This window comes from Equus asinus, chromosome 10 (assembly GCF_041296235.1).
Source record: "Equus asinus isolate D_3611 breed Donkey chromosome 10, EquAss-T2T_v2, whole genome shotgun sequence".
Lineage (NCBI taxonomy): Eukaryota > Metazoa > Chordata > Mammalia > Perissodactyla > Equidae > Equus > Equus asinus.
The window spans coordinates 10,996,978-11,022,442 of record NC_091799.1 but is presented as its reverse complement, the minus strand read 5'-3'; the positions used below and the strand labels follow the sequence as shown (position 1 = coordinate 11,022,442).

At 47.7% G+C, this 25,465-nt stretch overlaps 1 protein-coding gene across 8 annotated transcripts in view; it reads left to right on the top strand.

Annotated features, from left to right (window-relative positions):
- Positions 1-25,465, top strand: part of CAMSAP1 (calmodulin regulated spectrin associated protein 1) — a 66,655-nt gene that overhangs the window by 164 nt on the left and 41,026 nt on the right. For 6 of the 8 annotated variants that reach the window (XM_070518340.1, XM_070518339.1, XM_070518338.1 and 3 more), the window contains exon 2: positions 134-293. In XM_070518340.1, coding sequence (XP_070374441.1) covers positions 134-293 — 160 coding nt within the window. Of the gene's footprint in view, positions 1-5; positions 294-25,465 lie in introns of those variants that run through there. The other 2 variants (XM_070518337.1, XM_044778368.2) reach the window with 1 other exon arrangement.

The window sequence follows — 25,465 nt, the reverse complement described above, 5'->3', positions numbered from 1 at the left end:
GGCCGGGCGGGCGGGGGCTCCGGCCGGCGGTCGGGGCCGGCCCCACGCGGGTCCCTCCCGGCGCGGCGGGGGCGGCGCCTTTGTTGCGGCCTCGCCGGTGCCGCCCGCGCTGCAGCGGCCTTTCTGTGTGCAGATGGTGGACGCGGGCGGCGGCGCGGCCGGGGAGGGCTGGCGGAGGATGGAGGCCGCGCCCGACGGCGCCGTGGACATCGTGCCGCTGGACCGCTACGACCCGGCCCGCGCCAAGATCGCCGCCAACCTGCAGTGGATCTGCGCCAAGGCCTACGGCATCGGTGGGCGGGGGCGGGCGGGGACGCGGGCGGGGGCCCGGGCGGGGGCTGGCGGGGTCGGGGGCCGGAGCTGGAGCCGGAGGCCGGGAGGCGGGCGGACCGGGGGCTCCTTTGTGCGCTGTCGGCCGCGCAGGGTCCCGCGCGGTGCGCGGCGCTCTGGGGTCACCTCCGGCGTGGACTGGCCGCGTGCGACCGAGCGGGGTGGCGGGGTCTGTGCCCAGCGTGCCCCCGTGCCGGCGAGGTCCTCCCGCAGGTGCAGCCGGAGCCGGCCCGGCGGAACCGTCCCCGGAGCGCGGGCGGGGCGCGGGGCCGGGTGCCACCCCTGATGGCCGGCCGGTCTCCATCCTCACCCGCCGAGCGCCGGTTCCCCGACCAGACGCTGCTGCTCAATGCACCGTCTTAATCAGCATCCTCCCCTCCGGTGAATTTGTGCTTCGAAGAACTGGGTAACCTTGTCGGCGAGCCCGATTTGCTAGGCCCTGATATTCTTAGTGGATTAAGACTCTCCTGTTTCCAGCTCTCGGAATTTTACAGGCCAAGTGCTTCTCATAATTGCTGGGCTCGGAGGCTTGCTTTATTGATTTCAGGTGCCTTTGTTTTAGGTACAAGATTGGGTTAATCCTGGGTAGTCTGTCTTCTCTTCGTTTAAGGCGTTTGAAAAAAATTGCCTTTATTCTGGTGAGGACATTTTTGTTTCCAGAGGGGGACTCAAGTGGAGAGAGAAGCCTCTCAAGGAGGAGTTGGGTGGACCAGTTTTGAAAACTCGCTGGGCAGGCGTTTCCCGGCGACGGGCTCGCCCCGGTTGAGGTGGCCTGTGTCCTGGCTGGACTCAGTTAGTCATGAGGATGAACAGGCTCTGCAGGTCACGGGGATTCAATGCAGCCCCTGTTTTAGGTTGATTTCACGGTGTGCACGGGGAGTGTTTTCCTGTTTTGCAGTTACCAGTTTCACAGTCCGTGTTTATGACTCTGTCGAGCTTTATTCAATTTCCCTGTAGTATGCTAGGGAGGCATTGCCACATACACAAATTTACATGATTTTGGGGAAAATACAGAATTGATCAAAAGCATATATAAAATTTTAGAGTAAGGTGTGAAGAGTCATACCAGAGGAGCTGCTCAGGTATGTGGCAGTCAGTTTAAGGAAAAACTTGGGACCGGTCGCCTTTGCAGGGCAGTGGGCCGGGTTCCTCAGCCGGCAGCCTCCCCGTCCACCCGCCTCACGTCTTGCGTTGGTGGTTGGTTTGCTTTTCTTTATATTTCAGGCACGTACGTTTACATCACTGAGCTGTATGGTTTAGTTTTCTGTGTTTTGCGCCTTTCATAGTGGTCTTCTCCCGAGACTGCCTTATTCCGTGTTCCTCCTAGTCTCTTCGTCCCAGCTCCTCTCCTTGCTTTTTCACTGCTGTGTAGTGTTTCCCCAGAGGCCTGTGCTCTGTTCGTGGCGCTGGTTGGGTTGCAGGTCTGTGCTCTTAAGCACAGTGTGTTCTCAGCTGCTGGGGCACATGTGCAAGGTTTCACTCTGGTGTGTATTTTTTAAGATTTTGCGTATGGAAATGGTTAAGGCTCTAGTAATGAATGCTATATAGACGCAGATACTTTTAAAAAACCCTCTTGTTATTTGCTTTCCAATTTCTTTAGCAAAGTGAATGCATTTTTATCTTGTTGCCTTTCACTTTGGCATTCAGCGTGGGATCTGTCAGCTATCTGGAAACAAACGTGCAGCCCTCTCAGTGTTGGTATTGGATTAGTCGAGTTTTATTTCCAGTACCAGAACATTGCTTGATACCTGTTGTCATCAGATAATTTATTCAAAAGCTGATATTAAAATAGGCTTTAGGGTTTTGAATTATTAAAGGTGGGTGTTTCTAGAACAGAACGTGAGCAGGAGCTGAAGGACGCTGGATGCCGTCTGAGGATCTGAGACTGGCTTGCGTGTCGCCCGTTGGTCACGATCCCTTGGCTGAGGTGTGCTCATTGAACATGGATTTTAGGAGGTCTGCTGTCCGTTCATTTTTGCTGAATGAGAAGGCCGTTCCGTTCGATACTGTGGTTCAAGAAGGGCAGCAGATGTAGTTTTTTTCTAGGTGAAAATCTCGCTTTAAATTTACGTATTTAGGAGATCCCAATTCAGATGACCAAGAAGCCTCACCTCCGCTCACCTGAAGTGGTTTCGTGCATGCTCTTGGCATGGGGGTTGCAGCCCTGTGGGAGCCTCGATGCTGCCTGAGGGCTCTGGTCTTCCAGGACTCGGGGCGGGGAGTGATTTCGTAGGACAGTATGCATTTTTCACCTCTTTTCCTAACCCAGGGACCTGTTCTTTGTTGCTCCTTTTGGACGTCCCCATGTGCCTCTCCAGCTTACTTTTCAGTTAATTAGACACGATCCTTTCAGTCTGCACGCTTTAATTGTAAGTCAGTTTGAGGGGTGTGATGGTGAAAGTGGCCTAAATATTTTCCTCGTTCTACAGTTGTTCATTAAGGAGCTAAATGAAACCAAGGAGTCTTTCCTCTTTGTGTAGGAATTGAAAGCATGCAGACACTCAGGCGAGGGGCTCTGAGGCTGCCTTCTTGTTTGTGTTTGCCTTTTGGGACTCTGTGTGTCCCTGGGGCCACCGGCTGCTGTTTGTAGTAAGTGGGGAGGCTCCGAGAGCTCACCCTTGGCCCGGCCTTGGGGTGGCATATGGTTATGCAGAAATGTTTCCTCCAACTTCTTCATCTCTGGTGCCACAGCCAAGAACTGTGGGCTGTCTTGAGCTTTTATTTTTAGATTCTGCCCCTCCTTTTTTGGGGTAACTCTTGTTTCATTGGCAGTGTTTTAATTATTTTTTTTAGAAATAATATATTGGACATGTTGAAAGCTATTCATTTAAAAGTGTCTGTGAGAAGGTGTAGTCTGCTTAGTTGGAATATTTTGTGATGTCCTTTTGATTGAAAGTTGTAATAAATTGGTAAAAAAGTTTAAAGTAATGACTTGAAGTACCATTTATTTTACAGAATAGAGCTCTGGACTGGGGCTGTGGCATTCCTGGCTTTTGTTTTAGTCCCCAAGCTTAGGAAACTTAAAGGTTTCTAGGCCTTGGTTTCAGGGGACAGTGGGGGAGTAATAGCTTTTGCTAACTCTCAAGGACAATGTTGAACAGACAACCCAGGGAAAGTACGAGAAGCCACTCAGCTCTTTGCAAGCGTGTTGCTATGTAGCTCAGTGCTGGTATTGTCACCCTCTGAGGAGCCCTGGAAACCAAGTTGAGACTCACCATGGAGCTGAGCTTCCCTGACCTGGGCGGGGCCCTAGGGGCCACTAAGATCAACCTTCTCCTTTTACCGGCAGCAAACTGGGATGGAGAGAGACCACGAGGCTGTCCAGAGCCCACTGCTAGTGAGGGATTACCGCTCGTCCTCTCAGTCTCTCGTTAGAGTAATTAAACTACTGATTAGGAAACCGTGTTGTAGGATGGAAAATCTGTGCAGCCATTGACGAGGTATCTGTAATTGAGCCGCTGCCAGCTGTCTCATTATCTAGATCACAAGAATAGCTTGGATTCTCTGTTGCTTAATTGATATGAGGAGCAAAAGCCCTTCATTGTCAACTCTGGGGGGGACCACCTTGCTTTGTTATAGTGACGTTCGGCTAAAATGAATCGAGTGCTCGGAACCCCTCTCAGGTCCCAGGACTGGAAATGAAACCCAGCTGTCGCTCTTGTCCCTGGACTAGCAGGAACAGCCGCCGTGCAAGGCTTGGTGGGGAGGCCCTCGTTCATAAGCATACCATCAGTTTTTTTTTGTTTTTGAGGAAGATCAGCTCTGAGTGAACATGTGCTGCCAATCCTGCTCTTTTTGCTGAAGAAGACTGGCGCTGAGCTAACATCCGTGCCATCTTCCTCCACTTTACATGTGGGACGCCTACCACAGCATGGCTGCCAAGCGGTGCCATGTCTGCACCTGGGATCCGAACCGGCGAACCCCAGGCTGCCGAAGCAGAACGTGCACACTTAACCGCTGCGCCACTGGGCTGGCCCCCCATCAAGTTTTTTGTGTGATTTGCTCAGATTATTTATGAATTTGAATAGTATTTCATAATAGTCTTCTGTTCTTAGTAAGGCATCTGGGTGCTTCTGAGACAGAGGTTACAGAGCACCCTAGGTGCACCCGCTAGGTGGTACAGGGTGCTGTGGGGGTCACTGGTTGGTCTTGTAACATGACCTTCTCTCTGCTTGGGTGCACTGAGAACTGCCTGGTGTCTGTGGGGTCAGGGGTCATGGTTGTCCTGTTTACTACCGTGTGTGCAGATCAGAGTCAGTGCTCAAATACTTGTCAAATGGATAAAAAGAGTTAGAAATGCCTTCGGAACAGGTGGACTAGAAAGATGTGCTTTGTGATTCTGTCCTGGTGGCCATGCATGGGTGCATTTGTATTTCTGAAGATACACCATTTTGCACATGTTCTCTTTCCTGTCCTGATGCCACAAGTTAAATATTAACAAAGAATATCAATCCGTCTTTGAGTTCAGACTGTCCTAATCCTTTAAATTTGAGTGACTCTCGAAAGAGTTGGCCACTATTGTGCTTCTGCATGTTCAGTTTATGCAAATCTTCTTCCAAAGGCCCTTAGTATTTTGTTCTTTGGATTGCGTTTGTCTTCATAGTGGCTTGTAGGCTTCTCCTGTTTGATTTTTTTGTGGCTGTATCACCATTATATGTGCCAGTGTTCTTTTACTTCCTAGTTGAACTCTTGAAAAACTCAGGTTGCTGTCATTTTTCTTCTAATCTGAAGGTGACCAGGATGGAGCCAATATTACATTCACTCATACAGTAATAATCCCAGAACTCTCATGTGTATGATTGTGTTTTGCACTACAGGAAATACAGGGGGGAAGTTATATGGTGCCATCTCCTCAGTTGCTTAGAATCCACATGAACTATTGACATATACAAAGGAAAATGAAATAGTGCAGGCACTGAGAAATGGCAGCATGACATCAGTGCCAGAGCTGTCTTGAGGCAGAATATGGAGCTGTCAGGTGGGCGAGTGGGGACCACAGTGCACGGGCCGCAGGGGGCATTGGTGGCTGTGAGAGGGCTCCCTCGGGAGGCTTCAGAGGTGATAGGCTTTGATGGATGGGTGAGGTTTGGGTAGGCCCCACAAGAGTAGAGGGGAGCGCATCTGGCCAGGTTCCGTGCAAGGAAGAAGTGTTTGTGGGCACTGAGTCGATTAACCTCGTTGTGACAGAGGATTTGTGGACTGAAATAGTAGGTGATTAGTTTGGGGAATAGTCTGGGCCAGATTGTTCGTGGTGTTCCGAGCTGGCTGGGGATTTCTTTCATGCTGTGTGCCTGGGAAGGTTTTTGTGTAGGGCGTGGTGTGACGAGAGAGGTAGCCTGGCAAGATTCTTCTAGCAGGTTGGAGCGGGTAGAGGCTCTAGTCAGCTGGAGTAGCCGGGAGCTTGTCTTAGTCCATTTGGGCTGCTATAACAAGAAACCGTACGCTGGGCGGCTTACCAACAACAGCCGTTTATTTCTCACAGTTCTGGAGGCTGGAATTCTAAAATCCTGGTGTCCGCAGGTTGGGTGTCTGGTGAGGGTCTGCTTCCTGCTTCATAGGTGGCTGTCTTCTTGCTATGTGCTCACATGGCAGAAGGGGCCAGGGAGCTCTGTGGAGCCTCATTATATGGGCCCTAATTCCATTTATGAGGGCGCCACCCTCATGACCTAATCACCTCCCAGAGGCCCCATCTCCTTATATCTTCACCTTGGGGGTGAGAGGGGACACATACGTTGAGTCCGTAGCAGAGCTGATGTCATTTTGGCTTGAAGTGCCAAGGCCTTGCCTAGTTTGTCTGCAGTGAGAATGAGAAGGGTAGATTGAGCCCATGGGTCCCAGGAAGGCAGAGTCCCTGAGACTGGTTGATTGATGGCAGGGATGGGAGGTGGGCGCTGGGCAAGCGTGAGGAAGAGGCAGCAGGGACGGCCACCTTGAGCTTGCGGTACCCTTGGCGGGAACATTTATAATCTTTATTCCATAGAGCTGTTCTTTCATGGCTTTGTTATCACATATGGAAAGACACTCTTTGAATTACTTCTATTTCTGACTTCCTTCCTAAGCTCTCGCCTAGCCCTGTTTTTCTTATTGTTCAAGCTAACTGGTTCACTTAAATATCCCTTAGTCACTGTCCTCCGGTGACTCCACTTCAAACTCAGTCAAAATTAAACTTCTGTCAGTTCAACAGAGGATCGTGTTGTGGACTGTGGGGTCCTCGATGTGCTTCTCAGGGGTCACGTAGTGCCGGACACGGCCACGCTCACAAAGACCGATGATGCCTGAGAGAGCAGCAGGTGCTATGGCAGAACAGGTAAGAGAGAGAGAGAAACTCCCCTGAGGGAATCTGGAAGGTTCCGTTCAAGAAAGTGAAGCTGAGTTTGTGGCTTAGGTGGGTAAGAACCAGGTGAAGGTAAGGGAACAAACAGAGAAACCAGGATGAGGAGGGGAGGAGGGCTGTGGTGTCCTTCATGCTGACGGAAAGGCTAGTTAGTGTTCTAGTTGGGGTGGAATGTGAATTGAGCTGCAGCAGAGGTGGAACAATCTAGATTGGAAAGAATGCCTAGGGCCAGGTCTTGGAATGCCCTCAATGGCTGTTGATCAGTTGAAGTTTTGTTGTGTGTGAATTGGGGAGCCGCTGAAGGCTTCTGAGGCGGGAGGAGGTAGGTGAACCCTGGCTTTCTGGAGAAGTCTCTGTAGGGTAGGTTAACACCCATTGTTGGATATATGTGAAGAATTTTATTTTGGACGTTTGAGAAAAACAGCTTTATTGAGGTACTTTACATATAATAAAATGCACACATTTTAAGAGTATAGTTTGATGAGTTTAAACAAGTGTCTACTCACCTGTGAACAGGACACAATCAAGGTAAACATTTCATCACCTCCAAGGCTTCCCTTGCGCCCCCTCCAGTCAGTCCCAGCCAGAGCTTCGCTGACCTGCCCCTGTCCCTGTGGGTTAGTTGGGTTTCTGGCGTTTCATTGCTCTCTAATCATACCTCACATCCTCTTTGGCTTCTTCACCCAGCACGGTGTTTTTGAGAGTCACCCATGTGTGTAGATCTTTTTTGCTGAGTGGTGGTAGTAATCTTCATTGTTTGGCTGCCCACATTTTCCTTATTCATTCACTTGTTGATGGACACTTAGTTGCATCCAGTTTTTGTGTCTCAGGAATAAAGCTGCTGTGTGAACATTCATGTACCAGTCTGTGTGGACATGTGTTTTCATCGGCCTGGGTAAATACCTGGGCATGGCATTACTGGGTCATACCTGTGTGACTGCCCAGTTGTTGTCCAAAGTGGCTGTGTCATTTTTTATTTCTACCGGCAAAGTGTGAGAGTTCCAGTTTCTCTGCATCCCTGCCAACATGTGGCGTTGTCAGTCTTTTTAATTTTAGCCATTCAAGTGGATGGATTGTGCTATCTCACTGTCATTTTGGTCTGCATTTTCCTGATGACTAATGATGATGAGCATTTTTTTATATGCTTATTGGCCATTTGAATCTTTTTTCTATGAAATATCTTTTCAGATCTTTGGCCAATTTTTTTTACAAATTGAACTTTTATTTTCAGATAATTGTATGTTAACATTCAGTTGTAAGAAATCATACAGAGAAGTCTTGGGCACACTTCACCTGGTTTCCCCAGTGGCAACTTCACAACCAGGATGTTGACATTGTATCATCTGGCTATAAAACAATCCATCCTGCAAGGACCTTTTCTGTTCTGTTGCCCTTTTATGACCGCACCTGCCTCTTCCTTCTGCCTGCTTTGGGTTTATTTTGCTCTTCTTTGTCTAGTTTCTTGAGGTAGGAACTTAGATTATTGATTTGAGACCTTTCCTCTTGTCTAGCATAAGCATTTAGTACTGTAAATTTTCCACTCAATACTGCCTTCGCTGCATTCCACATATGTTGTTGTGTTGTATTTTCGTTTTCATTAAGTTCTTTGTGTTTTTCTTTATTTCTTTTGATACTTTCTCTTTAACCCATGAATTATTTGGAAGTGTAATTTCCAAGTGTTGAGATTTTCCTCTTTTGTTATTATTTCTAATATGATTCTCTTATGGTAAGATGACATACAGTTACTCTGTATGATTTCTATTCTTTTAAGTTCGTTTGTTTTGTGGCCCAGGATGAGGTCTATTTTGGTGACTGTGCCCTGGGCATGTGAAGAAATGTGCATTCTTTTGTGGGGTGGAGTGTTCCGTACATGTCAGTCAGATTCTGTTGGTTGGTTGAGTTGTTCAGATCTCTTGCCTTGTTGCTTTTCTGTCTGGCGGTACTGTCAGTTGCTCATGGGGTGGTAAAGTCCCTGACTGTGCTTGAAGACTTGTCTGTTTCTCTTGGCAGCGCTGTTCATTTTTTCCATGTGTTTTGAGGCTCAGTAGTTTGGCACATACACATTTAGGATCGTAAGGTCTTCCTGGTGGACTGACACTTTTACCATTATGTAGTGTTCCTCTGTCTCTAGTAATTTTCCTTCTACTTTATCAGATGTTAATATAGCTGTATCTGCCTTTTTATTTATTTTATTTTTGTATTTTTTGCTGAGGAAGATTAGCCCTGAGCTAACATCCGTGCCAGTCCTCTTCCACTTTATGTGTGGATCGCTGCCACAGCATGGCTGACAGGTGATACATGTCCGTGCCTGGGATCTGAACCCATGAACCCAGGCCACTGAAGTGGAGTGCACCGAACTTAACCACTACGCTGCGGGATCAGCCCCTATACCTGCCTTTTAAAAAATTTAAGTGTTTGCCTGATATAGACTTTTCTATTTCTTTACTTTCAGCTGCCTAAGTCCTTGAATTCCAAGTGAGTTTCTTGTAAACAGCATATAGTTGTGTCAGTTTTTTATCTGCTCTGCCAGTCTCTCTTACTTGGTGTGTTTAGGTATTTACATTTAATGTAATTGTTGCTATGTTAGGGCTTAAGTCTGACATTTTATTGTTTTCTGTTTTCTCTGTTTCTTGTTCCTGTTTCTTTTTTTTTTGCCTTCCTATGGATTACTTGACTATTTTTTAGGATTCCGTCTTGATTTATTTATATTGTTTTGAGTGCTCTCTTTGTATAGTTTTCTTAGTGGTTGCTCTGGGTATTACAGTGTACAGATGTGATTTACAATGGTTGACACATCTTGTTTTACTATTTTGGGTGAAGTGTGGAAACCTATTTTCCATTTAGGTCCCTTTGCTCTCCCCACTTCTATTTTTTATTTTATTTTTAAAAATTTTATTCAGGTCATATTGGTTTATAACATTGTGTAATTTTAGGTGTACATTATTATGTATCAGCTTCAGTATAGACTGCATCCTGCTCACCAGCAGTAGGCTAGTTTTGATCCGTCACCATACTTATGTGCCCCTTCACCCTTTTTGCCCACCACCTAATCCCCTTCCCCTCTGGTAACTACTGAACTGTTCTCTTTGTCCATGTGTTAGTTTATCTTCCCTGTGAGTGAAATCGTTCGGTGTTTGTCTTTCTTTGTCTGGCTTATTTCGCTTAACATAATACCCTCAAGGTCATCCACGTTGTTGCAAATGGGACGATTTGGTCTTTTCTTATGGCCGAGTAGTATGCCATTGTGTATGTGTGTGTATATGTATACATACACACACCCCACATGTTCTTTATCCATTCATTGGTTGATGGGCACTTGGGTTGCTTCCACATCTTGGCTATTATGAATAATGCTGCAGTGAACATAGGGGTGCTTAAATCTCTTTGTATTGTGGATTTCATATTCTTCTCATAAATACCCAGTAGTGGGATAGCTGGATCATACAGTATTTCTGTTTTTAATTTTTTGAGAAATCTCCATACTGTTTTCCATAGTGGCTGCACCAGTTGCATTCCCACCTGCTGTGTACGAGGGTTCCCTTTTCTCCACATCCTCCCCAACACTTACTATTTCTCGTCTTGTTAATTATAGCCATTCTGACAGGTGTGAGGTGACATCTCATTGTAGTTTTGATTTGCATTTCCCTGATAATTAGTGACATTGAACATCTTTTCGTGTGCCTGTTGGCCGTCTGTATATCTTCTTTGGAAAAATGTTCATAGCGTCTACCCATTTTTTGATCATCTTGTTTGTCTTTTTGTTGTCGAGTGATATGAGTTTTTTTATATATTTTGGAAATTAACCCCTTGTCAGATACATGATTCGTAAATATTTTCTCCCAGTTGGTGGGTTGTCTTTTCATTTTGTTGATGATTTCCTTTGCCTTGCAGAAGGTTTTTAGTCTGGTGTAGTCCCATTTATTTTTTCTTTTGTTTCCCTTGCCTAAGTAGACATGGTATTCGAAAAGATGCTGCTAAAAGCAATATCAAAGGGTGTACTGTCTATATTTTCTTCTAGGAGTTTTATGGTTTCAGGTCTTACATTCAAGTCTTTAATCTGTTGTGAGTTAATTTTTATGTATGGTGTAAGATAATGGTCTACGTTCATTCCTTTGCATGTGGCTGTCCAGTTTTCCCACCACCATTTATTGAAAACACTTTCCTTTTTCCGTTGTGTGTTCTTGGCTCCTTTGTTGAAGGTTAGCTGTCCATAGGTGTGTGGTTGTATTTCTGGGTTTTTGATTCTGTTCCATTGATCTGTGGTGTCTGTTTTTGTGCCAGTACCATTCTGTTTTGATTACTATGGCTTTGTAGTATATTTTGAAGTCAGGGATTTTGATGCCTCCAGCTTTGTTCTTTTTTCTTAGGATTGCTTTGGCTATTTGGAGTCTTTTGTTATTCCATATAAATTTTAGGATTCTTCTATTTCCATGAAGAATGTCATTGGGATTCTGATTGGGATTGCATTGAATCTGTAGATTGCTTTAGGTAATATGGACATTTTAACTGTTTATTCTTCCAATCCATGTGCATGGAATGTCTTTCCATTTCTTTATGTCTTCTGTGATTTCTTTCAACAATGTCTTAGTAGTTTTCCGTGTATGGGTCTTTCACCTCCTCGGTTGAATTTGTTTGTAGATATTTTGTTCTGTTTGTTGCAATTGTAAATTGGATTGTATCCTTGCCTTCTCTTCCTGCTAGTTTGTTATTAGTGTATAGAAATGAACTGATTTTTGTAAGTTGATTTTGTACCCTGTGGCTTTGGTGTAGTTGTTGATTATTTCTAATAGCTTTCTGGTGGATTCCTTAGGGTTTTATATATATAATTGTTTCATCTGCAAACAGAGTTTCACTTCTTCATTGCCTATTTGGATTCCTTTTATTTCTTTTTCTTGCGTAATTGCTCTGGCCCAAACCTCCAATACTATGGTGAATGGGTGTGGTGAGAGTGGGCAACCTTGTCTTGTTCCTATTCTCAGAGGGATGGCTTTCAGTTTTTCACCATTAAGCATAATGTTGGCTGTGGGTTTGTCGTATTTGGCCTTTATTATGTTGAAGTACTTTCCTTTTATACGCATTTTATGGAGAGTTTTTATCATAAATTGATACTGGATCTTGTCAAATGCTTTCTTTGCATCTATTGAGATGATCATGTGATTTTTATTCCTTGTTTTGTTAATGTGGTGTATCACATTGATTGATTTGCAGATGTTGAACCATCCCAGTGTCCCTGATATAAATCATACATGATTGTGGTGTAAGATCTTTTTAATGTGTTGCTGTATTCGATTTGCCAGTATTTGGTTGAGGATTTTTGCATCTATGTTCATCAGCGACATTGGCCTGTAATTTTCCTTCTTCTGTGTGGTCCTTGTCTGGTTTTGGTATCAGGGTGATGTTGGCCTCATAAAATGAGTTAGGAAGTGTTCTGTCTTCTTCACTTTTTTGGAATGGTTTGAGAAGGATAGGTATTAAATCTTCTTTGAATGTTTGGTAGAATTCTCCAGAGAAGCTATCTGGTCCTGGACTTTTGTTTTTGGGGAGGTTTTTGATGACTGTTTGAATCTCTTTACTTGTGCTTGGTCTATTTAGATTCTCTATTTCTCCTTGATTCAGTGGTAGGAGGTTGTATGAGTCTAAGAATTTATCCATTTCTTCTAGGTTGTCCACTTTGTTGGCATTTAGTTTTTCATAGTGTTCTCTTATGATCCTTTGTATTTCTGTGGTATCTGTTGTAATTTCTACTCTTTCATTTTTAGTTTTATTCTCTGTACCTTCTCTCTTTTTTTTCTTTGTGAGTCTGGCTAAGGGTCTGTCAGTTTTGCTCGTCTTCTCACAGAACCAACTCTTAGTTTTGTTGGTCCTTTGTACTGCTTTTTAAGTCTCTATTTCATTCATTTATGCTCGAATTTTTTTGTATAAAGATTGGCACCTGAGTAACAACTGTTGCCAATCTTTTCTTTTTTCTTTTTCTTCTCCGCAAAGCCCCCCAGTACACAGTTGTATATTATAGTTGTGAGTGCCTCTGGTTGTGCTGTGTGGGACACCATCTCAGCGTGGCCTGATGAGCAGTGCCATGTCTGTGCCCAGGATCTGAACTGGCGAAACCCTGGGCCACCGAAGCAGAGCGCGCAAACTTAACCACTCGGCCACAGGGCCAGCTCCTATGCTCTAATTTTTGTTTCCCTCCTTCTGCTGACTTTGGGCTTCGTTCTTTTCCTAGTTCTGTTAGGTGTAGTTTACTTATTTGAGATTTTTCTTCTTTTTGAGGTGGGCCTGTATTGCTATCAATTTCCCTCTTATAGCATTGCTTTTGTTGCATCCCGTAAGAGTTGGTATGTTGTGTTTTCATTTTCATTTCTCTCCAGGTATTTTTTGATTTCTCCATCGATCCAGTGGTTGTTCAGTAGCCATGTTATTTAGTCACCACGTATTTGTGTCTCTCCCCAGCTTTTTCTTGTAGTTGATTTTTGGTTTCCTAGCATTGTGGTCAGAAAAGATGCTTGATAGGATTTCAGTCTCCTTATCTTTATTGAGGCTTGCCTTGTTACCCAACATATGGTCTCTCTTTGAGAATGTTTCATGTGCACTTGAGAAGAATGTGTGTTCTGTTGCTTTTTTTTTTTTTTTTCAGGAAGATTAGCCCTGAGCTAACATCTGCTGCCAGTCCTCTTTTTGCTGAGGAAGACTGGCCCTGAGCTAACATCCATGCCCGTCTTCCTCTGCTTTATATGTGGGATGCTGCCACAGCATGGCTTGCCAAGCGGTGCCATGTCTGCACCCGGGATCTGAACTGGTGAACCCTGGGCTGCCGGAGTGGAATGTGCGAACTTAACCACTGTGCCACCGGGCCGGCCCGTCTGCTGCTTTTTGATGGAAACTTCTATATGTATCTATTAAGTCTGTCTGATCTAGGTTTCCATTTAAGCCCGCTGTTTCCGTGTTGACTTTCTGTCTGGATGATCTGTCCATTGATGTAAGTGAGATGTTGAAGCCCCTACTCTTTTTTGTGTTGCTGTCAGTTTCTCCCTTTAGGTCTGTTAATAGTTGCTTTATGTACTTTGGTGTGCCTGTGTTAGGTGCCTGTGTCTTCATAAGTACTGTGTCCTCTTGGTGGAGCATCTCTTTTAGCACGTATGCTGCTCCTCTTTGTGTCTCATTGTCTTTTTTATCTTTAAGTCTGCTTTGTTTGACAGAAGGATGGCAGCACCTGCTTTCTGTTATTTGCCGTTTCCTTGAAGTATTGTCTCCCATCCCTTCTCTCTCAGCCTCTGTTTGTCTTTAGAGCTGAGGTGTGTTTCCTGGAGGCAGCATATTGTTGGGTCTTGTTTTTTAATCCATCCCTCCACTCTATGTCTTTTGATTGGAGAATTCAATCCATTTATGTTTAGAGTGATTATTGATATATGAGGGCTTAATGCTGCCATTTTATCTCGCTTTCTGGTTGATCTATATTTCCTTTGTTTCTCTTCCCTTGTATTTCTGACTGCCATTTCACTTTGGTGGTTTTCTGAGTTTTCTTTTTGTTTATGATTTGTAGCTCTGCTGTGATTTCTTATTTAGTGGTTACCATGAGGTTTGTATAACAGATCTCATAGATAAGATAGTCCATTTTCTGATAGCCTCTTATCTCTATTAGTCTAAGCTGGTTCCTTCTTTCCTCTTCCCCTTCTGAGTTATTGTTGTCACAAATTGTTCTTTTCTGTGTTGTGAGTTTGTGACTAAATTGAAGTGTTTATATTTATTTTTGATGCTTTCCTTTGCTTTGTCTTTTATGTTATAATTAAGTGTTTACTGATCTGTTCTGGTATAGAGCTGCAGTTTTCTGATTCTGTCTATTTATCTGCTTGCTCAGGGTTTTGTAACCCTTTGCCTCTTTGTTACAGGTCTGAGGGCATCCTTAATCACTTCTTGTAAGGGAGATCTAGTGGTGATGAACTCCCTCTGCTTTTGTTTGTCTGGGAAAGCTTTTATTTCTCCATCGTTTCTGAAGGATAGTTTTGCTGGATTGAGTATTCTTGGCTGGAAGTTTTTGTCTTTCTGTATTTTAAAAATATCATTCCACTCTCTCCTAGCCTGTGAAGTTTCTGCTGAGAAACCTGCTGAAAGCCTGATAGGGGTTCCTTTTAGGTTATTTTCTTCTGCTTTGCTGCCCTTCATATTTTTTCTTTGTCCTTGACTTTTGTCAGTTTTCATATTATGTGCCTTGGAGAATGTCTTTTTGCATTGATGTGTTTAGGAGTTCTTTTGGCTTCAGGTACTTGTAAGTCCAGTTCCTTCCTCAGGTTTGGGAAGTTCTCAGCTATTATTTCTTTGAACAAGCTCTCTGCTCCTTTCTCCCACGCTTTTTGCTCTGGACTACCTGTAATCCTTATGTTGCTTTTCCTAATTGAGTTGGATATTTCTCAAGGAATTTCTTCATTTTAAAAAATCTTAGTTCAGTTCTCTCTTCTCCTCCAGCTGAAACATTTCTATTTTTCTGTCCTCTAAATCACTAATTCTGTCCTCCTTGTCAGCTCTAGTTTTTATGGATTCTAGATTATTTTTTATCTCATTAATTGTGTTCTTCATATCCAGATTTTTCTCTTTTTTTCGCTAAGGAAGATTAGCCCTGGGCTAACATCTGTGGCCAGTCTTCCTCTTTTTTTGCTTGAGGGAAGGTTAGCTGTGAGCTGAAGTCTATGCCAGTCTTCCTCCACTTTATACGTGGATTGCCACTGCAGCAGGACTGATGAGTGGTGTAGGTCCACACCTGGGATCTGAACCTGAGAACCCGAGCTGCTGAAGTGGGGCACGCTGAAATGAACCACTATGCTATGGGGCTAGCCCCTGTTTTTTTTTTTATTCTTAGAGTTTCAATCTCTTTGGTGAAGTATTCTTTGTGCTTATCAATTTTATTCCTTAGCTCATTGAACTGTCTTTCTGAGTTTTCTTGTAACTTGTTGAGCTCCTTTGTGATAATTTTCTTTTTGCCTTTTCTTTTTTTTTTGAAAGATTTGCTCTGAGAGCTAACACCTGTTGCCACCCTTCCTCTCTGTGTTTTTCCTCCCAAAGCCCCAGTGCGTAGCTGTAGATTCTAGGTGTGCGTCCCCCAGTTCTCCTGTGTGCCTCACCGCCGCAGCATGGCTGTGGACAGACGGGGGGTGTGGCTCTGCGCCAGGAACTGAACCCAGGCCCCCGAAGTGGAACGTGTCGGACTGTAGCAGTTGGGCCATAAGGGCTGGCTGTATGATAATGTTTTCAATTCTCTGTTATTTAGATTGTGAATTTCTGTGGGCTCAGGGTTGGTTTCTGGAGACTGCTCATTTTCCTTCTGCTCTGAAGTGTTACAGTAGTTCTTCATGGTGTCTGATGAATTGACCCTTTGCTGGCGCATTTGTGTAGTATCAGGTTGCAGATGCCACCTGCCACCTCTGGATGGCGGGGCAGGAGCTGTGTTTTCTGATCCCACGCCATCTGTGGGAAGTTGTGCCGGTAGGGCTTCTCTGTGTCTGCGCACTGGCCACAGCTGCTTGGCAGGTCACGCACTCACGTGCAGGTGGGGCCTCTGTGCTCCACAGATGGTCACTCTGGTGCAGGACCACTGTGCTCAGCAGGGGATGGTGGAGCTGCTGTGCAGGGCAGGAGGGGAGGGGGCACTTTCTTTCCTGTGTGCTGCTCTGTGCTTGCAGTTGGCTTGGCTGAGCTGCTGGGCTTGGTGAGGGCTCCCTCATGGGCACTGCGTTGTGCCACTAGGCGGGGAGCGTTCCCACGGGTGGGCTGCCACAGCACAGTGGGTACTCCCGCAGGCCTGGCTACAACTCTGAAAGTGTCCCCACATTGTGGGCTGCCCCCGCCTCCTCTTACAGTCATGCCAGCTGCTGTCTGAGGACCTGAGACCTAGGTTGCTGCCCCTGGAGGGGTGAAGGGTGTGCTCGTCTATTTCCACTCCCTCCCCGGGATCTTGCTCTCCCACCTTCAGACGCATGGCTGCGTGGATCTCTCAGACGTCCTATTACGCTGTGCAGGCAATCTTCTGCTGGTTAATGCATGTCCTTTAGTTGTAACTTGGAGGGGAGAGACAAAAGGGAACAACTTAGTCCTCTATACTGCTGATGTCGCTCCTTCTCCCTACTTTTTTTGTTGTTGTTGAGGAAGATTGGCCCTGAGCTAAAATCTGTGCCAGTGTTTCTCTGTTTTGTATGTGAGTTGCTGCCGCTGCATGACTTGATGAGCGGCATGTGGATCTGAACCTGTGAATCCCGGGCTCAAGAAGCGCAGCCCGTGAACTTAACCACCGCACCACTGGACCAGCCCCTTCTCTGTGGGACTTTTTGTTATTTTTTTTGAGGAAGATTAGCCCTCAGCTAACTACTGCCAATCCTTCTCTTTTTGCTGAGGAAGACTGGCCCTGAGCTCACATCCATGCCCATCTTCCTCTGCTTTATATGTGGGATGCCTACCACAGCATGGCTTTTGCCAAGTGGTGCCATGTCCGCACCCGGGATCTGAACTGGCGAACCTAGGGCCGCCGAGAAGCGGAATGTGTGCACTTAACCACTGTGCCACCGGGCTGGCCCCTCCCTGGGACTTTTAAATACTGTATTTTGAGTATCTGAAGGTGCTGTAGTTTTTGTTTGTCTTTAGATGTAGTTTAGAAAACTCATGAGGAGCATAGTGTGTTGTATTTACCCATGTTACCCATTTCTTTCCATTATTCTTTCTTCCTGATGCTCCAAGATTCTTTCTTTATCATTTTCTTTCTATTTGGAGAGCTTCCTTTAGCCATCTTTTAAGGTTGGCGAAGGACATGTTCTTTTAGTTTTCCTTTGTCTGAAAAGGTCTTTATTTTTCCGTCATTCCTTAAGGATAGTTTCGCCAGATGTGGAGTCTGGCTGACAGTTCTTCCCCCTGAGCCCTTGAAGAACATGTGCCGCTTCCCTCTGGCCTCCAGGTTCAGAGGAGACGCGCACTGCCAGTTGAGTTGGTGGTTCCCTAGTCGCACTGCGTCCTTTCTCTCCAGCTGCTCCACAGTGTTCTCTCTGCCTTTAGGTTTCAGAAGTTTGATTATAATGTGTCTCGGTGTGGATTTCTTTCGGTTTATTCTGTTTGGGATTCACTCAGTTTATTGAAATCTGGGTTTATATCTTTTGCCATATTTGGGAAGTTTTAAGCCATTATTCCCTCAAATATTCTTTCAGCCCCACTCTCTCTCCTCTTCTGGGACTCCAGTGATGGAAATGTTAGATCTTTTTTTATTCTCCCAAGGTCCCTGCAGCTCTGTTCATTTCATTTTTTCCGTGTGTTTTCTGTTAGTTGTTCGGAATGGGCAGATTCTGTGTGTGGCATTCACTGATTTTAGCCTCTGTCGTCTCCACTTTGCTGTCGAGACCATCTAGTGAGTTTTAAAATTTATTACTCTTAGTTTCAGTCCTATGTTTGGTTCTTTTTGTAACTTCTTTTTCTTTGCTGGAATTTGTATTTTTCGTTTGTTTCAAGAGAATTTGTAATTGCTTCTGGAATCGTTTTTATGAAGACTGCTTTAAAATCCCTGTCAGGATAGTTCCAGCATTTGACTCATCTTGGTGTTGGTGTCAGTTGATTGTCTTTTCTCATTAAAGTCATGGTTTTCCTTCTTTTGGGTGTGACAGGTGAGTTTGGGCTGTTTCCTGGGCATTTTCCCTGTTATGTCGGGAGACTGGGTGCCCTGGAAACCTCTGGTTGTATCAGGCAGTCTCCCTGTTTAGGGTCAGCAGGTCCTCACCGACCTCTGTGGCTGGTTCCAGAGACAGCCTAATGTTCAGAGCCTGCGTGGTGCCATTTTGATCCGCCTGGTGTGTCCGCTGCTGGGGTTCCTACTGCCCTTGCTGGTGTTGCTCTAGGAGGCAGAGGAGCTTCCCAGGACTGTACTGTCTGGTGTCCTGGGTGGGGTGAGATTCTCTGCCTGCAGGATGAAGAGCTTCCAGGCTGGGTGCTTGTTATGGCAGGGTACCCCATGCCTCTGGGGGATGCAGAGCATTCCTGGGCCGAGTGCTTGTTGTGGTGTGGTCCCACTGCTGCACTCCCCTGGTGCAAGGTGTCTGGGGTGGGAGGATGTGTCTCAGGCCCTGTGGGGAAGGAGACTGCTTCTGGGCTGAGTGCAGTGTTGAGGTAGGCATCCCAGGATGCTTGTTAGTTGGGCTTCCTGGTGATCCACTGCTGCCTGGGCCAGGCTGGCCTGGTGTAGTAGGTGGGACTCCCCATTCCACCCGGGGCAGGAAGGAGCCTACTTGGCGTGCCTTCACCTGCTAGGCCAGGGGTCGGGAGATACCAGGCCTGGGTCACCTTTTGTTGGATGGGAGGTCGTCAGACACTCTGTTGCTGTGCTGTTCCTGCAATCCTGGGGTCCCAAAGCAGTTTCCCTTCCCTTCCACTTTTCAGAGTTCTCCTCTGGTTGTCTTTTGAATCATTTCCAAGGTTACAGTTGTGCTTAGTGGAGAGGGGCAGGGAGAGACAAGTCTCTGCCGGCTGGGACCTGAGGGCAGCCCAGACCCAGCACCGTGCAGCAGGCACAGCTAGCCAGGAGTCAGAGAAACCCCATCTCTCTGGCCAGAGCACCAGGAAAAGGGCCCTGCCAGCTGGAGGGTGGGAGAGTTCTGGGCTTTACATCCCTTTCTTCCCCTCCAGCCTGCCCAGTGGAGAACTACAGTGACAGTGCGGGCAGCCAGAGCTCTAAAAGGAACTCATCTCACTGCCCAGAGAGCATGAGGGTGCCTGTTACTGCTTTCCTCCTTCTCTCACCACACTATCCCAACCATGGCCCCCCGGTCCCGAGCTGGGGACCCTACCAGTGTTGCTTCTTCAAGCTCTGCCTCTCCTCCCCACGTTGCCTGCCCTTGTTTGTGTTTAGAACCCCCAGTTGTTGCTTTTGGTCTTCTGTGCGGAGTTTTAGTTATCAGTTGGGGAGAGGCTGTGCTGGACTGACTTCACCTTGGCAGCAGCACAAGTCTGTGAGCCTGTTTCTGAGCCTGTTTCTGTTGTTTGTTGTTTTCTGCTGGCTTTTGTTCAGTTTAGCATTTGCTTATCTGCTTAGTTTTCATTTGTGTGGAATGTATGAAATAGTTGAAAGATTCTAGAAATCGCTTGAGGCCTTCCTCCAGGCGGAAGTTACATTTGCTTCTAGACACCAACAGGCCGTGACCCCTTGCTCCAGTTCATGGGTTGGGGTGCTTCTGAGCCATACTGCAGTGCTTTCGAGGGCTGCTCTACTTAGATACACTCCTGCTCTTAGGGCGCAGCCCTTGAGGTTCCCGTCCAGAGTGTGTGGGAGATTACCAGGGTCCCCTGCTCCCTTTGTCAGGCCCTGGAGTCCAGATTTTGTCCTTACAACTTGGGTGGGGCCAGAAATGCAGCCTACCCTCTTCACTGCCTCCTCTAGAAGGGATGGAGCCTCCTGGGAGAAAGGTGGGCCGCGCCCTTGGGCCAGAGTGGTGTCAGCATGTTGGGCTCTTTCGATTGCAATTTCTCCTTGATCTTGGCCTGGTGACCCTTCACCATCTTGTTAGCTGGCCCTAGCCTTCACAGGTATTAATTGTGTGTGTACTGCCCTTGTAGTTGTCTCTCCGTCATTCCCGGAAGAACTCCTCTCCATGTAGGTCCTTGAAGATACTGTTTATTTGGTCATCTGTTTGATGGGTACTCGTCCCTTTCCAGGTGGAGGTGACTCAGTTGCATCTCCTTTACACTGGCGTGTGGTGTCCCTTATGCAGGGAGAGGGACTGGAGTTAGTCCCTTCCTGGTGAGTCTTTGAGGTGTGAATGTGGAGGGTCTTGCCTCAAGCTGGAGAGGCCCTGGTGTTCAAGTTTGTGCCATTCCCGTTTATCACCTTCCCGCTAAACCATCTTGCCCCTTGGGAAGTCTGTCCCTTGCGCAGGCACTGTCCTTGGTAAGAGCTATTCCCCGAGTTGTACTTGGGGCCTTGCAATGGAGGGGAGGCGGAGGAGAGACGTGTGGAGGGTCAATCCATCTGCTTCACCCCTGTCAGGTTCCACGGCATCCTTATGGTACCCGCCGCCGTCGCGTGGGGCCAGTGTTGAGCAGCCCGTGGAAGAGTTCAGGCAGTGCTGCGAGGTTTTCTGCCTGCCCTTCTCTTCGCCACTGCCTGGCCCTAGTCTTCGGTTCCCCTCTGTTCTGGAACGTCTTTCCAAGGTTTTCTTAGAGTTTTGTGTTAGTTTTTTTGTTCATTTAAAAAATGTCCTTTGGGGGGCCGGCCCCATGGCCGTGGTTAAGTTCGCCTACTCTGCTTTGGTGGCCCAGGGTTTCACCAGTTTGGATCCTGGGCGTGGTCATGGCACTGCTCTTCAGGCAATGCTGAGGCGGCATCCCACATGCCACAACTGGAAGGACCCACAACTAAAATATGCAACTACGTACTGGGGGGCTTTGGAGAGACGAAGCAAAAATAAAAAAATCTTAAAAAAAAAAAATGTCCTTCTTGGAGTGTGGTTATGAAAACTGCTAACATTTTTGTCAGGTAATTCTGCACCTGGGTCATCATGGGGTTGGGGTCTGTTGATGGCCTTCCCCACTAGTTGTAGATTTTCTTCTCTCTTTTCTTTGGTGAGTAAATTTGGATTGTGTCTTGGACACTCTGACTCTTCTCTGTGACACTCTGTCCTGTTAAAAGCTGCAGAATGTTGTTTTTTATTAGATAGGTGGTCAAGCCAGTTAGATTGAGACTGGAAGTCCTGATGACCCACCTTCTGTGGGCTGTGCTTCAGGGTTGGTTCAGTCTTCAGGGCCTTTTTGGTGCCGTTCTGGCCTTTCCACGGGATCCCAGTGTGAAACCTGGGCCCTAGTTTAGTTCTCAAAGTCATTGTTCTGATTTTAGTTGTTGTCACATGTGGGCCACTCAGGGTCGTCCAGGACAGTAACCACAGATTGTAGGATCTCTTACCCAGCCCCCTCTTCTCTGCGACACCCCACCCTGGGAGTTCCCAGGAGTCTCCCTTCCTGGTCTTCTGGCTAGAAGCTGAGCCTATGCACTTCCCCTGCCTCAGCAAAGGGGGAGGAAAGGGCCCAGGGGTGCCGTCTCTCCCGCTGCTCTTGGAATATGGTTTTGTCATTGGTGCTCGCCTGTACAGGGCAGGAAAGTCAGTGGGCTCTGCCTGGTGGGGGCCATATGTCAGCTGTGTTCTTTTTCTTCTGTCTGGCATCTCCAGCATTGGGCTGGAGTGTGGGTAGGGGTCCAGAGTTAGAAGACCCCTTGGTCATTTTCACCTCACCGTATAGTTATTTTTGTGAGTGCTTGTTTCCACAACTAGAAGCGTCTTCTCGATGGAGAGACTCAGCCACCTTTGGAGCCTCTGCAGGTGATTCTCAGTGAGTGGTGCAAATGCTGATACTGCGGAGGCACAGGCCCTTCTGGTGGTCGGTCCAGGGTGGGGCTGGACACCCGTGATTGAGACTCGCTGTGCTGCTGTGTCGTTGTGGCTGCACAGTCTTTGCTTTCCTCGGGCTGAGTTGGAGCCTCTGGAAGTCCCAGGCTTCAGATTGGGGTGGCCATGAGGGGACGCCTGCTGGGGTCCTTGCCTACCGTGTGCTGCCACATCTCCCTCGCCCGGCCCTGGGTGCAGTGCTGTGGCGTCGGTTGACTGGATGGGGCATGGCATGATGGCCTCAGAAGCAGCAGCAGAACAGTGCTTCCTTGATGCATCCTTTTAGTCTTGTGACGATGGTATCGAGAACAGAATGAGAGCTAAAATGTGCGTGAGTTTGAGCTCAAGCTCTGCTCTCTGCGCCATGACCTGTGTTCATGCCATAACTAATCCTCACCCACCCCAGGAGACGGCTCTTAGTGCCCGTGACTTACACCTGGGCCTGGGGGCAAAGGGGCCGAGTCAGAGTGCACTGGGTCAAGGCCAGGCCGCAGTGCTCAGGCCTTGCCCTCAGCTGCACGTGGTCCTGCCTTCATGAGACCGCATGCCGACCCTCTGTTCACCGGCAGCTGCCGCCCCTTCCTGTTCCCTTCTGCGTTTAGCTTCGGCCTGGTTTTGACCGCAGACCTGCATAGTCTTCTCATCCTTCACGTTGCCTTTCCATCAGTCCACGCTGAAGCCTCAGCCTAGGTCTCTCCAGTGAGCCACAGTGAACGCGCCCCTTTGGCTACTGATGCTCTTGGAGGATGACAGACTGGTGTCACTGCAGATCATTCTCTGAGGTCATGTGTCCAGGCCATTGTCCTCAGTCCACTGTCCCTCAGACACTGATCTTTAAGCCACTCTGTCTAAGGCCGGTGTCCCTCCGACTAGTGTCCCTCATACACTGACCCTCAGGACAATCTCCCTTGGGCCAGTGTCCCTCAGGCCAATATCCTCAGACCAGTGTCCCTCAGACACTGATCCTCAGGCCACTTTTCCTAAGGCTGGTGTCCCTCCAACCAGTGTCCCTCATACACTGACCCTCAGGCCAATCTCCCTCAGGCCGGTGTCCCTCAGACATTGACTGTCAGACCAGTGTCCCTCAGGCCAATATCCTCAGACCAGTGTCCCTCTGACACTGACCCTTGTGCCACTCTCCGTCAGACCAGTGTCCTCAGACCACCATCCCTCAGGCAGTGCCCCTCAGAGAGTGCAGTGTCTGGCTCTTAGTCCATCTGGAGACCCCTGCCCACAATCCTTCGTGGTCCCGAGTCAGGGTCGGTCCCAAGTCAGGGTCCTCCCGCCCAGGGCCTTCCACTCGCGGATGCCCTACCTCCTGCTTTCCAGGAGCATCCGATGGGAATTCCCTCAAGCAGTAGCCACTGTACACACTCACCTGCTTCTTCCCCATCCTTCCTCCCTTTCTCCCTGTCACAGCCAGAGACATGGCTACCCCCTGCTTGGTTCTGTTCCCTCCCACCCCCGGGCTTTCAGCCCCTCCTCTTGGCAGGCTTTTCTTCCATCACCAGCTAAACCTGCTCATGGTTCCCCAGTCCTTCAAGCACTCAGGTCTTTTGACCCCACTTTCTCCTTCAAACCGAAAGGAGATACCAGCTCACTCCTCACTCCCATCCATTCGCTCTTCACCATACTTCCCACCGCTTTTTGCAAGGGCCCTGGCCACCACTTGGTTGCTACATCCATGGAAATCTTGAAGTCCTCCTTGTATTTCCTCTCTTGTCCTCCCACTTTGAAACGTTCTTTCTGCGGCCACAGACACCCCACACTCTGTCGCACCCCTTCTATGCTCACTGCTCAGCCTCTGTCTCTGGCTTCTCTTCCCATGTCTGCCCCATGCACGGGGTGTCCCTAGGTTTCCCCGACCGGCTTCTGTTCTCACTGTGCCCTTCTCCTCCTGGAGGACTTAATCCATCCCTGTGGGTATAGATTATTATTCAGAGGGAATAGATTCCAAACTTACGTCTCTGGCTAGCCCCTTTCTCTTGTGCTCCATTTCCATATTCTCGCTCTCGCAAATCTCAGCTTGGGTCCTACAGGCGCCTCAACAGTGTCACATCTAGAATGGGATGTCCTCGCCTGACTGTCCTCCTCCATGTTCCAGGTGTCTGTGTTAGTCAAAGGCACTGTCCTGCACCTGGTTGGTGAAATGGGGTCTTTGGTGTCTTTCTTGGTCACACCTCAAGCCCTGATGCTGACACCTCCTGGGTGTCTGCACCCTTTCCCAGTGCTGCCTGCCTCCAGTTGTCACTCAGTCTGGTGACTGCAGTGGCCTCCTGCTTTGCAGGCTTGTCCACCACCCTCCTGCCCTGGGACCTGAGCAGATAGTGTCTCATTGTCCTCCAATTTCTCTGACCCCTCACCCCACCTGGGCTGGTCCCCTCCCTTGTCACAGGCCCTCAGATCACCTGAGCCTGCCTGTTCCTTGCTAGACCCGCTGATGTCCTCAAACCCTCCTAGTGCAGGCTTGTGTAGGTGCTTAGTTGAGAAGCTGTTGAAGGAAGGGAGGGAGGACTAATGCGGCCGGGTGGTTGCTCCGTGTGATACTGACCTGCTGCGCTTCCCTAGAATTCTCTCACTAGGGGCATTTCCTCGTGTTCCCCCTGCCCGCTCCATCAGCTGCTGAGAGCCTGGCTGCTTCCTTCCCTGGGAAGCTTCGCTGGCCTCCCCAGCCCACAGTCCTGCTCGGATGGCTCATCGGCACCCCAGTGCACCCCCTACCCTGTGTGACACCCGCCACGTTTGTGGGAATTGCCTGGTGACTTTTCGGTCGTCCTCAAAGGCTCCTCCTTGAGAGCAATGACTTGTCTCATCCTCTTGACCCCCACGTTTCGTGCTTTTTGTGGCTCACAGGCGGTGCTCAGTAAATAATTGCTGAACAAAGGAAAACTTCTAACAAACTGTCTTACTGGCTTGTAGAGGAATTGAAGAATAAGCCACTGGAAATAGGTTCAAGGCATTTACAAAGTTGTCTGCTTTTAAGCAGTCTTTGATTTTGATATGACTGATGAGAAATTTCAGACCTGCAGTAGTTAACGGTACTGAGGCAAATCAGGTGACTAAGCTCACGTCTGAGGGCAGCGGCTGCCATGGAGGGCCTGTGCAGGAGCACGGCTTCAGGCACTCAGTGGGGAGCTCGAGGCCGGGGCACCCACAGCTGGAGCGGAGGGATCCCGTACACTTAGGAGGGCTTCGTTAAAGTCCGGAGCCTGTGTCTTCAGTGGTTGCGTCGTTTCCCTTACCTCTCTTTATCCTGAATCTGAAATTTATGTGAACCAATTGCAGGATTCACATTTATATATAATTTAAAAATTGATTATGTGAATCAATTTGTATTGATTGTTTTTGAAAGTTTCACTAAGCAGTCCACCCCCTGGAGAACATTTCTCCCCGGTGGACTGTCAGG